Genomic DNA, 14,065 nt, shown 5'->3' with positions numbered 1-14,065 from the left:
TTGTTGTGTATTTATTTTCTGATTGAGAGGGAAGAGTGCAGAACATATTTATGTATTCATCTAAACGCTGCTCTCAGATGTTCGCTAACAGTATATCGCTGGTCATGTATTTCGAACTTTGTTTTACCCCTAAACGAAGAACGAAAAAGAACTTTGCCGTGAGTATATCAGGGCTTTTAATGTATGTTTGTATCCTTTTGTGATAGCTGTGCTTCTGCAGGGTAATACGGAATAAAACTAAAACTAAGCTATCTCTTCTTGAAATAATAATTAAAAAAAACATAATTATGTAAACCTATGAGAACAGCTGTAGTTTCAGGTAAATATTAAGATACTCTGTGTGTCTTACCGTTTCAGCTCCCAAAGTCTGTAAACCTGTGTATGTTCGGTCAAGCTGAGGGAGAACAAAAAAAGAAGATAAATAACAGAGACATTAAAGAACATTCAACAGTCTTTGCTGTCGAGAATCTAAGAGGATGCTGAGAGGAAGAAAGTACTATAATCCACAAACTTTTCTTTTGTCTCGACATCTCGATTCATCTCCCTCTATTTTACCTTTGTATTTATAACCTATAACAAAAGGGATTGCTGTGCCAAAAGATAAAGGAGAAAGGAAATATCAACAGACAGAATGCTTTATACAAATAAACCATTTCACCCTTTAGACTCAGAGAATCAAGCATAAAATGATGGATTCCTACTGGCATACAAACTCCAAAAACGGAATTCTCTCAGTAAATTTCAAAGACAGAGGAGGATGTCCTCTACTGTTTGAACTTCCCACGCAAAAAAGTACAAAGAAAGATAAAGAGGTAGAAAAGTAAGGATGAAAAGGGCAACAAAAGGGTCAAAGAGAGTGCATATGCCAGCGGTCAGTAAGCTTCTGACCTTTAAGTGGTGGATGATGTCGATACGCTTGTTCCGTTGATCTTTAAAGTGAATCTGCACACGGACAGGAAACTCTCCCCAACCTCGACGTGTCAAGTGGAACGGTGGCTCACTAAACACACACACACACAGTTTAAAAAAGAGCCTATTCTCTCTCAGGAGAGAGAAATAAAAGCACCACAGGAATGCATATAGTCTCCTCCACTAGAGGGCACTGCCTGTTCTGTGTTGACATTGCTTGACGCACAAATCGAGCAAAATGAATGGCTAACAGGGAATAAAATACTTTGGCTCAGCAAGGATGCAGCAAAAGTGACAGCAAAGACATTTATAATGTTACAAAAACTCTGCTGTTTTTGAACTTTCTATTAATCTCAAAAATATACTTTAAACAAAAAAGAAACAATAAATTAGAGAGGCAAGTTAACACACACACCTGACTTCCACAAGATCATTGGGCTTGTAGCTAGGGTGCAGGAAGAACCAGACCTTCTTCACAAAATGATCGATACTAGGCTCTTTACGAGAACCTCGAACATACACCATCCATTTATGAGTGGACTGATCGTTCTCCTCACGTTTATCAGGAGCAATATACCTGAGACAGAAAACAACACAGGTCTAAAAATCAAACTCAAATCAATTTATAGAAGCATACACACCAGCTTTCACCTACTGTTAGGGTCAGGATTGTTGTTCACAAACATGAATTAGAGTGGGGGTGGGGGGGGGGATGGGGTATGAACCTCCCAGTAACTGTCAGAAAACAGTTATATTTAAATATATTTTAAATATATTTTGCTATGTATCCATTCAGTAGCAGCAAGAATAAGTCTTATTTGCCCAAGTTGTGAGTTTCTTTTCAGCTCAGCATGCATTGTGTATTTTCAGCTACCTGCCTCAGTAATATGATTTGTGAACTTCATTTTAAGTTTCTCAGAAAAGAAAGCATCTACACACATAAATGTAGAATGTAGAGCTGTTTAGAGAGTCTTTATTCAGATGAACAGCTTGAGATGGTGAGTTTTTTTTTTCAGAACACTGGCCCTTGAGTAAAGATCTCAAAGATCTTTAGTAGCTCTGCAGGCAGAAAAAAATGAGCTTATATCATTGCTCATATGCAGACACACACACTTGCGTCTCTCTCACATGCTCTGAGTGAATTTTATGAGGTAAAGTAGACGAGGACTGTGTGATAATGCAGAATAAATTAGGTTAGATCGCTGCCTAGGGAAAGCTAAAGCTTTGCTTTTTGCCACGTGGAGGTTTATTGGGTTTTGGAAAAATAATACTGAGATTTTCTGGAGAAAGTTACGCATTTAAAAATTAATAAAGCTCAGAGAAATAAGTATTGTTTCTCATAAAAGCATTTGTCCAAATAATAAATGGCTAGCATTCATAATTTTTTTTGTTTGTGAAAGAGGAGCAAGAAACATTTACCTACCCACATGTCATTCCAAACTTGTATAACATTCTTCTTTACATATCAGTCATTCTTTTCCATATTTCAATGAATGGAGAATTTTTTTTAAACAAACAGACCTGAATTTCTCACTTAAACCTTTGAGATCAGGCGTATTTTGCCTTGGTATGTTCACAACACTTCAAACATTTTCTCCTTTTGTGTTCCACGGAAGAAAGAAAGACACAGATTTAAAGGGTTAGTTCACCCAAAAATGAAAATTCTGTCATAAATTACTTACCCTCATGTCGTTCGACACCTGTAAGACCTTTGTTCATCTTCGAAACACAAATTAAGATATTTTGGTTGAAATCCGATGGCTCAGAAAGGCCTCCATTGGTAGCAATGACATTTCCTCTCTCAAGACCCATAAAAGGTACTAAAGACGTTGTTACAAAGTCCATCTCACTACAGTGGTTCTACAATAATAATGAAGCAACGAGAATAGTTTTTGTGCGCAAAAAAAAAAATCAAAATAACAACTTTATCGTTGTGACGTGAACTCACGAAGCACCACGACGCATGCGCGAGAATATGACGTAGAGCCGGCGTTCTGACCTGACATGACCCGGAAGCGAGGAGCTTTGTTTACAAGCAGAGGAAGACGCGCCGTATCTAAGCTGTTAAATTCTACATTGATCGTGCTTTAGGTCTTGGTGTAGTGGTCAAAATGGGGCTAAAGTGTGCATTTCCTGGATGCCCCAACCGTGAGAAAGTGCACGTAAAAGTGCCTTATCAAAGCCGCGAAATGAAAGTCATATTCTCGCGCATGCGTCGTGGTGCTTCGTGAGTTGACGTTATTTAGATTTTTTTTTGCGCACAAAAACTATTCTCGTCGCTTCATAAAATTATTGTAGAACCACTGTAATGTGATGGACTTTTTAACGACGTCTTTAGTACCTTTTATGGGTCTTGTGAGTGCAAATAACATTGCTGCCAATGGAGGCCTTTCTGAGCGATCGGGTTTCAACAAAAATATCTTAATTTGTGTTCCGAAGATGGACAACGGTCTTACGGGTGTTGAACGACATGAGGGTAAGTAATTAATGACAGAATTTTCATTTTTGGGTGAACTAACCCTTTAAAATGATATGAAAATAGAACGATTACGGAATCATGTTCCTTTTTGGGTGAAGTTGAACTATCCCTTTAAGGTTGCAGAACCGAAAATAAAGCATCCTACTCAAAGGCACACCAGTATTGTTCAGAGGAAGAGCACATCTGTCAGCATCCCAGAGGTGCTAAATCAAAACTCTCTAGTGCAATAACAAAGATTTAGGCCATTGCCCCTCTGGTTGTTGGGATAAAGCTGATCTATACTACAAATGATAAAATGTTTTTAAATCATACAGGGTTCACACTACTACGGAGTGCAAAACATAGAGAGAGAGACATCAAAGAGACAAATATAAGGCTACATACTTAGATACGTTGCCCACAACAATGGTTTTCTTCATGTAGAGCCGAGAAGCCTCCTCTCCAGTAGTGTGGTAAGTCACATGCTGCTCTAAGGATGATGGCACACCAAATGTGTCCTACACATGAGCATGTAATAAAAAAATTTAACTGTCAGGTAATGCCTCAGACATCTATTAAAACATTTTGGTAACACTTTACTTTAGCATGTATAATTTCTATGTACAATTATAAATTATAAGTATTTAATGCATTATTATGCCTTGTAATGCACCTTATAATGCATTGTATGCAGGGGTCCATATAACTTTTTTTTTACTAGGGAGTACTATAGCCCCTTACTGAATATTTTAGGAGCACAAGCAGAAAATTTAGGGGAACACATTTGGAGCTTTGAAGTAATGGAAACGTTGTGTAAAGCACTTGAAAATCCTAGCATTTCACTCTCAAAAGGTTGTACAAAACCTGAAATTAATAATGTAAAAACATTTAGCCATTTCTGTCACAATACCATGGTTACAGTTAGCACTACTACATTAAATCCATGGTGAATGTAATCCAATGTGATTTGTGGACAGGAAAGCCATCTCTTTCATTTATGGCACAATGTTTCTCCTGGTTTCCACATCAGCACTGTTTGATCTGATATGGTTTATAACAAGGGATTCTGTGGCAAATTCAAATGCTTTCTAACTGGATCTCCCAGGGCTGTGTAGTAATCGGTGTCACGTAATCAAAGATTGGCCCACAAGTACCTGTTCTGAGCTCGCACTGCGCTGTCTATTATTGGTCAGAGCTGATAAGCAATCCGTGCTGCGCAGCGCAAACAAGTAGCGTGGATTCATTCCACTTTCGTTTCGTTTACAGTTTGACGTTTCTCATTTGCAATAGAAATAGCAGCTCTTATCAGTTGGGCAAAGTGGTGGTCGCACAAGTGCAAAATTTAGTCACACCAGGAGGAAAAAAGGTTGCAGTCGCGGCCTCACGAATAATTGTAACCACAGTTATAATACTTGTCTATTCATTGTTACACCTTTAGAAAGTATAATGCATTAAAACAGATGAAGGAATCTGCCAATATTATAATGCATTTTAACTTTGGTTACAATTATTCATGAAAATATATAATAATTAATTTAATTATAATAATTAATAATTTGTTACATTTATATAGCGCTTTTCTAGGCACTCAAAGCGCTTTACATATAGAAGGGGGGAATCTCCTCAACCACCACCAATGTGCAGCATCCACCTGGATGATGCGACGGCAGCCATATTGCGCCAGAACGCCCACCACACACCAGCTGATTGGTGGAGAGGAGACAGAGTGATGAAGCCAATCTGTATATGGGGATGATTAGGAGGCCATGATGGAGAGGGGCCAATGGGCAAATTTGGATGCCAGGATGCCGGGGTTGCACCCCTACTCTTTATCGAAGGACATCCTGGGATTTTTAATGACCACAGAGAGTCAGGACCTCGGTTTAACGTCTCATCCGAAGGACGGGATAATACATTATAACTAGGGCTGGACCAGAATATTCTAATATTCGTTCGATGGGTTGGTATTCGATTTTCAAATGTGGGATTCGAATATTCGTTGTTGGTTTTTTTCGCACACACCTGGCAACCCCCTCGAAACTGTTCTCATTCGCGCTTGCACATGTTTACACTATAAAATCTGGCGAAATACAATACTCTTTTTTTTTTACAATTATTTTATAGCCTAGCAGTTTTTAATGGGATGGACAGTTGAATAGGAACTCTACCTCGTTATACTTAATAAATATATTTGCTTCTTAGGTCTTCCCTGCAACAGAGTATTCTCTGTCTAGAACGCACAATTGCACAAGGTTTTATGGAAGAAGCGCATGCCTGAAATTGCATTTTGGGTTAAGCCACGTTGGTTTGACATTGTGGAAAATAGAATAAAAGAATCAAAATGTATTAGCCTTTTTACCCGTTAGGGATGTGACAGTGAGACATTTTTTCGCTCACCGTCACATTGCAGTGCTTGCGCACTGAGCGGCTGTGAACGAATGCAGTTTACTTTCGGTTTACCCATTCGGGGCGGGTTGCTTGAATTGTGGGTTCATTAGCCTATTTTTTTTTTATGGAAAAACACAACAACAAAACAGTACAATGACAAACTCCCTTAAACAGGCACTTTTATCTGACTCCGGTTGCTGATGTGCTGTTACTCTCGTTCGGCTCACACGGCACGTTCAGTTTTTGATTGTAGTTAATCTGTTTTCTAACTGAACAAAATGATTTTTACAACTATAATATATCAAAAATGGGACGTAACAGACCTCTGTGTTTTGTCTCACTAGTGCATTGTCCGTTCTCGGAGCATATAAGCCCTGCCCACACGAGGCGCCGATTCTCGAGATTCCTGCTTTTATTTTTATTTGTAAAAAAATTACATTGTGAATAGCTTTATAATGCATTATTCATAAAGGCTTTAAGTAAACCAACGTTTTTAAATGCTATATAAGGACAACAAAATGTGTTTGATTTGTAAAGAAATAAACTTGCATCATTATGGTAGCCTTAGACCTTACATAATTTGCTATCAACATTTTTTAGTCTTGTTGCATTAAAATGCAAAGTGCTGTTTGTATACTACATTAAGCAAATTTATCTAATTAGATTCTTGATAAATGCATCTTAAAATGTTATCAAAGTTTATTTATTAAATTATTAAGGAATAATAGGGTCTTCTATTGCTTTTCTATCTATGAACCATGGTCAGATGAACACACAATCTTTTGTGGTTCATCTTACTTCTAATAGAATGGAGTTTTGCAGCATTATTACAACATTTTGAAAACCTATTAAAGCCTTATGTTCTGATAGTGTGTGGGCCACTAACCTTTCCTGTGTTTCTGCCGGGTCGTCGTTCATGTGGAGTCCCATCCTCTCTCCCGCTGTCCGTCTCTCTCTCCCCAGCCTCCCCATGCTGGCTGAGGGACTCTGTCTCAGACTGGACCTGTGATGGCGTCTCTGAATTCTGGTTCAGTGGAGACGAGGAGCGGGAGGGGGAATCCAGAAAGCGCTTTATGGCAGGGTGGTTGAGTACAGATGGGTCACTCTTAGAGGTCTGGAAGCAAATGAAATCAGTGATAAATTTTTTGGGTGGTAAACTTTCTACAAAGCAGCAACAAAACTGGATGTTTATCCATGTAGAATGAGCAAAACAAGAAGATTATTGGGGTTTTTTACACATAAAGAGTGTAACAGTATTTGCCCACTGCTGTTGTGGCCTTGGTTCCAGAAGTTTTTTTCACATTAATTTAAAACTCATAAGGATTTTAAAAAAGTTAGAGCTAGAACCAAACCAACCAGCTATGAGGTGAATTACAAGATTAAAAACTTAATTTACGCAAAAAAGTATTCGAAAAACTTACATTATATTCAAATTATATAATCAAATTTAAAATGGATAAATATATAACTGTCTGCTTATGTCATGACGTAAGGTTCAAGCCTCTTCTCGTTTCAATTGACAATACTATCTCAGCAGCAGTTTATGAGCACTGTTTATTCATCTCACACATGAAAGCAAAGCTTTTTAAAACTCAGAATGTACATTACAGTCTCTAAGCTCACAGCGTCCCAGACCAATATTTAAATGATTGATTAAAAGATGAATCACTGTCTGACCATCTGAGATTTCAGTATGGACTTTAAAGGTCCCATGGCATGGCATTTTTCTATTATTTTATAATGTTTCCTGAGGTGTACTTATATTGTTAGTATGATTTTTACATCATAAAATGTCATAATGTAGAAATAAAAGGCATTTTTTCTATACTGCTGTTTGCCCTGTGGCTGAATGCCCTGTTTCAAGGGGCGTGTCTGCTGTGAGACTTCAGTAAAAACGCCCACTGTTGTGATTGGCTGACATCTTTGCATTTGAAAGAGCGGTGGTTTAACGAGGTCTACCAGGCACGAGCTGCTGCCAGAGAGACGGATGGACCTGAGTTCACTTCTCATCAGTTCTGTCAGTCTCAGTTCAGTGAACTGTTGTAGTTACTAGGATATACTTCAGGTTATTAGTTTATTTCTAGTCGGAGGGGCTGTCTGTCACTCATGTCAGAAAGTTAGTAACTTTAGTAAATTATGCATCAGCGCTGACCGTTTAGAACGATTCAGTCCGTTTTGGTGAACTGATTCGGTTCACTAAAAAGAACCGGTTCAAAAGAATGATTAGTTCGCGAACCGGACATCACTAATGTACCAAAGACGGAGAGATTGCTAACATTGCTAAGTTATTTATAGTAACTACTGAGTTATGAGAGCGCTGACAGCGCAAGTTTATTGTGTTTGTATCTGAGAGTTCTGAATAAACAAGAGTCTCAGTCACGCCGAGTCAGTCTTCATCATTATTCTACCAACTTTGTAACCCATGCAATGTACCATCACAGCTGTCGAGATGAACGAGTTAGTAAGTGTTGATTATAGCATTATTTTTAGATATTTTCCTATCAAATGAAAAGTGTCAGTGACGCGCATTGAGTACACAGCGCAAACAAAGACACAACAGCGCAGTAATCGAATGAAATCCAGTTTATTGCGGGGATAGCTGGCTAACCCGGAGACCCTCACGCTTACCCCCCTTCTGCTTAATCTCGCGCCACGTTTGGTGCCTCCGCTGTGGGCCAGATGCAGTACTGGGGGTCGGTGATGTTGAAGGCCGACCGGCCAGCGTGAGGTTTATCTTTAAAGATGTGACTCTGCCGATATTGAGCAGAAACTCACGACTGTATGCACAGTATGAACATTTTAGAACAGATAGACGCGACGAGGCTGTACAAAAACACTGACTCACAAGATAGAAAACACGAAAACACCGTTCTGTCGGGAGAGAGAGAAGCTGCAGCGTGTGCACGAATAATGAATAATTAGCTACACATCAGAAATCACTGATCACAGATCAGAAGGAACTGAAAAAAGACTTCTGTTTTCATTTGTAGTACATCCAAACACTGAGAAACTGCCAGCATTCACTCGTTCACAAGCCATGATCTCTCCAGGACAAATATAGCGCTTGCATGGGCGTGCCAGATTCTCTGGGCGGAGGAAAGGGAGGTAACTGTTCCTGTTTTTACGTCAAAACAGGAGACTTCAGGATTGGCTAGTCTGGCCTGTCATTTTCTCAAGGGCAGAGAGAGACAGCCACAACTCTGTTTACACCGATCAACATTTCTAGCCACTTGGGGACAATATTCAGGCTAGGGGAACTCATATTAATGTTGAAAAACTTAAAAAAAAGAAAAATGTCATGCCATGGGACCTTTAAGGTTTAACCTTTAAAGGGGCTATATGCGTTTTTCTGAAATTTAAACTCGCGACTGACACCTGTGGCCAAAAAATAGAACTGCTCTCATTTTCTGCTCGCTCTCGCAGCGGTGGTGACGTCACATCCGCAGACAGCGCGGGAAAAGACGACCCGCCAGAAAATAGGAAAAATAGGATACAGGCTTATAGGTGCACCCACTGTGAGCGGACAAGGTGTCAGTATGCTCATCAGGAGATGTTTGAGTTATAAATGGTAAAATAAAAAGGCTATTGTTACGTTTATTTTGGGGAAAAAGTTGCATATAGCCCCTTTAAGTTAGGATCATGATTTTTCTGTAGTATTAGAGAACACAGTGAGTATATATCAGCACCATTTTTTGTTTGCTTTTGACATCTGATATAACATTTGGACCTGGATACAGCGATGCTTGACGTCAGACTTAAAATGGGGATTCATTTAAAGATGCTAATTATGTACACAGAAACAATATATTTGGTAGAGTTTTTTTTTTTGCAGAATCATGGGTAATGTAGTTTTTCCACCAGGAATTACACTGTTGAATGACTTAAGGTAGTTCTGTCTTTAAATGTTTATAAGTTACTGTTCAAAATCAATTTCCCCATGGAGAAAATGAATGGGATTTTTACTTCTGGAACCTGACTGTTTCACTCGATAGACAAAATGTATCTCTATGCATTACCTCAGGGGTTTTAGGCTGGCCAGCATTGGCATAGTAGTTTGCAACAATGCACGCTCTAAGCTTGTCCATCATTCTCCTGGCCTCATTCAGCCTCTGAAGGAAAAAAAAAAAGATAACAACATTATTAATAGCAACATCAGAGTAAACTTTTTCTCTCAACAGCCGCAGTGCTGGAGCATTATCAGACACTCATATAAAATAAATAATACAGTAAAAATACTGATCTATTTATATTATTAATATATATTATTACAATTTTATATTCATTTTAAATATTATATTTTTGTCCATACTAGAAAATCACGTCACTAAACCCTTATTTAAACCACCAACAAAATATATTTCATTGTAATATGTTCATTCAACCTTGTGAAGAGACATCTCATCACTTTTAGTGTCTTTGGACCTAAAGCACCTGTTTTAACTAATGCGTTTTACTAATAATCACTGTTTTACTAATAATGATGGGTGAACTTCAGTCCTTTCATATATTTTTGAAGCATACAAAAGTTTACATTTAAATACTAGCGCACAACTAGGAAACAAAAAGCTGGAACACATTTCACAACTTTGGCCCAGATTTTTGTCCCGACTTGCAGTTTGAAAGATTCTGCACTAGTTGCCAGATTTTAATGTTCATATTTTAAAAGTTGTGTAGTGTATTCCAAGTGTTTACTTTGTCTCAACTATGTTTCAGGCATGACATTTGACTTTTAAGTATTTTTTTAAGTACTGACACAGTACCCATAATTGAACTTAAATGTACTTTCTCAGTACTTTTTAAACCCCTGATTAAAAGTACTTTTGGTCTAACAAAGTACTGCTAGAATAGAAATAAGATAAAAGTTCTGTCCACATAGTTTTGAGACATACTGTTAAGATCAAGGGCCGTATTCACAAAACATCTTAAGGCTAAAAGTAGCTCCTAAACTTGCCGATTTAGGAGAAATTCTTAAAAATAATGGACGTGTCAGTCCTAATTTTAGGACTCTTAGATTTTTGCTCTTAGAGTATTTCACAAAGCATTTTAGAACTAAAACTAGCTCCTAAATCTGTGAAAAGTTAAGAGTAGTCAAGAGGAATACCAAGTCACTAAGACCAAATCACAAAACAATCCTAATGGCTGTTGCGGACCTTTCTCCCCTTTCTCTTTTCCACTTCACATCTTGTCTATTCACTGTCATATCATAAATATGATTTATTTATTTAAAAAAATAAGAAAATAATGTATTTTACCAGTGGCAGTTGTTTCACGAGTTCACACTTACAAATGATCGGAGTAAAAGAGTAAAATAAGCCCATTTGCCATGCTGTCTGAGGGGAGTCCGAGCTCGGAATTTAGCCCAAACCCAGAGTACTCCCCCATATCCCTGGCTGGGGTGGCGGAGGGATGCAGGAAACTGTCAAGGTAACTAGGTGAGTCGGCTGCGCTCCTCCTGAACTTTGTTTATAAAATATAATTTGTCGCTTGAATTCTGCAATTAGCTGAACATATACTTGTTTAATTAGTGACATTTAGTCTACTTTTTAAAATCTTTATTTGAATGTGGCAGCATGATACCTCGTTCTATACTATTTCAGACAGAGACCCCTCCCCTATCAGCCAATCACTGTGTGGTAAGATAAAATGTTTTGTGAATACGGCCCCAGGTGAGTTTTGGACAGATGATTACCTGCCCGATGACCTCAATCTCATGCTCTTTATTCTTCATCTCAAGAGAAAACTGATCCTTAATAATGGCTTCAATCTTCTGAACCGCAGCATCACGGGCTGGTAAAAATCAAACAGGCAGATTAAAAAAAACAACTTAAATCAGTATTAAGTAAACTACTGTGTTATACTCTAACGTTACATCACTGTTAGGAAACTAGTCTTACCATTCTGCTCCACCACTTTGCTCCTCTTGTTCTCCTGCACTTGAGTGATGTCCTCATAGTCAGGATCTTTGTCCTCAATTTTCCTTTTCACCCCAGACATGATCACTCATTGGCTGGACTGCAGACAAAGTAAACAACATGACGCATAAACAACAACAAACTTATCCTACAGACACACAAGGGTTGTGTCTCAACTTAGTTAGCTGTCTACCTGTTTCTTATAATTCCCAAAAATGCGTCCTAGATAGGCAACTTACTAGGTTTTTAAAACACATACCTAGTATCTAAGCATACACGTGTCATTATATCTCCATGACAAACTGCTATTAGTTGTTGCAGAGGTTTAAAAACAAGAAAATCAGAAATAAGACGCTGCTAATCTGACATACACACACACTTAGCTAAACAAAACAACAGATTTTTGAGCAGTTATTGCAAAACTCTCATCACTGACGTTTTACTAAACTGAGCAAAATGTGACATAAACAAAAGTTGTAGGTGTGTTTATTTACACGTTAAACCTACGCTGAATGTGATGGTGAGATGTTTAACGGTGATGTGTTTAGCCGTTAGCTTCTGTTGGTCTCGTGCACAATAAAGTCTCGCGCGGACACACGAGCTCGTGCAGAGCGCGTTCCCGCTCAGGAAAGAGCGCAGCGAGCGCGCGGCCTGCATTAGCTAGGACAGGGGGTTTAAAAAGGGTCGCAAGAAGTTCCTTGTTTACAGAAAAAAATGCGCAATTAAAGCTACTTAAATGTCACCTTTGAACTAAGGCCTAATCCTGTACAAAAATGTACTATCATGAGTAGGAAACAAATTGAATGATATGTAACTAAAATATAATGGGTTTTTTTTTTCTCATATATTTAGGCTAATGTTATTTTAATCTAATGTCACAGTATAAATTGGGTCTTTATACAAGAAACTATTTTAAATTTTAGGGTAAGGGTCCCTGGCATGAGGATATCATACCTGGGCATCCCAAACCTATAATTTAACCTGTACCTGAGCAAAGAACTAAAAATCTCTCTCTCTCTCTCTCTTTTTTTTTTTTAACTCTTTATGCAAAAACAATTCAACAATAGGCTACATCCCACATAGGCTTTCAGTTCAAATTTGCCAGGAAACAATAAAATATATAGCCTCAGTGTATATTTCCAAAGATTATAGTCCACCAGAACACAGTAGGCTATAGCCTATGCCAGAATTTTTTTTTTTTTTTTTTTTTAGACAGACAATATCATTTTTTTAGACAATAGACATTTTTTTGTTGGTGGCGGATCCAATCTGAACCGAATACATTGAGGAATAGGCTATTAGGCCATGCTATACCCGATCTTGACCAACGGGTGGCGCTGAAAACCACATTTACATCAACATGTGATCCTGCTCATACATGTTAGAAAACATCAAAAAGCACATCTTATAGCCTACTCTGGCATGAAATGCATTTGATTTATGTCCTTATTATACGTTTGCATGCTTGTTAAAAATGTAAAACATTTTTCACATTTTTCATATTTATCAGCTACCATCTCCACGTATTAGTAGTTTCACATTCAACCCCCTTTTCCTTGTTTCTTGCGATAACACCTGATTCATCCGTTCCAGACAGTAGATTTACATAAACTCTGAGGGCCATTCATCACCTGATGGCCTTTACTTTGACAGAATAATGAGCAGCGGGACGACCTGAACATTGCACAGGTTTTGATGTCTCATGTTTGTGTTGCTGGTCAGGAATGTGTTTATGAATATCTTCTTATCCCATATTTCCATTCACAAACGACAACTTGTCGGCAAGTTTCATTTGTCACACCAGAGCAAACAAAGTTAATTTAATTTAGCTTAAATCGGATTTTACAAAGGCAATGACACGTTTAACGGCAGTTGTCTCAGGGCATACACTCTAAAAAAAAGGTTCTATATTGCACCAAAAATGGTTCTTGGCTCGTAATCATAGGGGAACCTTTTTTAGTGCTATATAGCACCAATTTTGGTGCTTCAGTGGTTCTTCAGCGGTTCTTCAGAGGTTCTTCAGCGGTTCTTCAGAGGTTCTTCACCGGTTCTTTGACTAAGGTGCTATATAGCACCTCTGAAGAACCGCTGAAGAACCACTGAAGCACCAAAATTGGTGCTATATAGCACTAAAAAAGGTTCCCCTATGATTACGAGCCTTTTTTTTTTAGAGTGTATGGCATAAACAGTCAGAAACAAAAGAAAAAAAAAGAAAGAAACTTTGAGGGGAATCAGCGCCCAAAGGAAGATCTTTGTTTTCTGTTCTTCCCTTTCGCTGATAATAAAATAATAAGGTTTTAGAGGTCAACTTTAATAAGGAGTGTTGTTTCAACAGTGCTGCAGAATACAGATTAAAAAAATATATATATAGCCTATATATTATAGGCTATTGTTTAAT

General features: G+C 38.1%; 1 protein-coding gene across 2 annotated transcripts in view; it reads right to left on the bottom strand.

Moving 5' to 3' along the window:
- yeats2 (YEATS domain containing 2) overlaps window positions 1-12,295 on the bottom strand; it is a 48,112-nt gene extending 35,817 nt beyond the window's left edge. Inside the window, exons 1-9 of one of the 2 annotated variants that reach the window (XM_079818952.1) lie at window positions 12,175-12,295; window positions 11,650-11,767; window positions 11,445-11,542; window positions 9,772-9,864; window positions 6,642-6,869; window positions 3,773-3,885; window positions 1,325-1,486; window positions 889-1,000; window positions 350-394 (exon numbers count right to left, since the gene is read on the bottom strand). In XM_079818952.1, the coding sequence (XP_079675078.1) occupies window positions 350-394; window positions 889-1,000; window positions 1,325-1,486; window positions 3,773-3,885; window positions 6,642-6,869; window positions 9,772-9,864; window positions 11,445-11,542; window positions 11,650-11,749 (951 nt within the window). In that variant the 5' untranslated portion in view covers window positions 11,750-11,767; window positions 12,175-12,295. The remainder of the gene's footprint in view (window positions 1-349; window positions 395-888; window positions 1,001-1,324; window positions 1,487-3,772; window positions 3,886-6,641; window positions 6,870-9,771; window positions 9,865-11,444; window positions 11,543-11,649; window positions 11,768-12,174) is intronic. The other variant, XM_079818951.1, reaches the window with a different exon arrangement.
- Between the last annotated feature and the right edge of the window lie 1,770 nt (window positions 12,296-14,065).

This window comes from Gobio gobio (genome assembly GCF_949357685.1).
Source record: "Gobio gobio genome assembly, chromosome: 6".
NCBI lineage: Eukaryota > Metazoa > Chordata > Actinopteri > Cypriniformes > Gobionidae > Gobio > Gobio gobio.
Note: the sequence above shows the minus strand (reverse complement) of the source record. Positions and strands in the feature narration are given on the sequence as shown.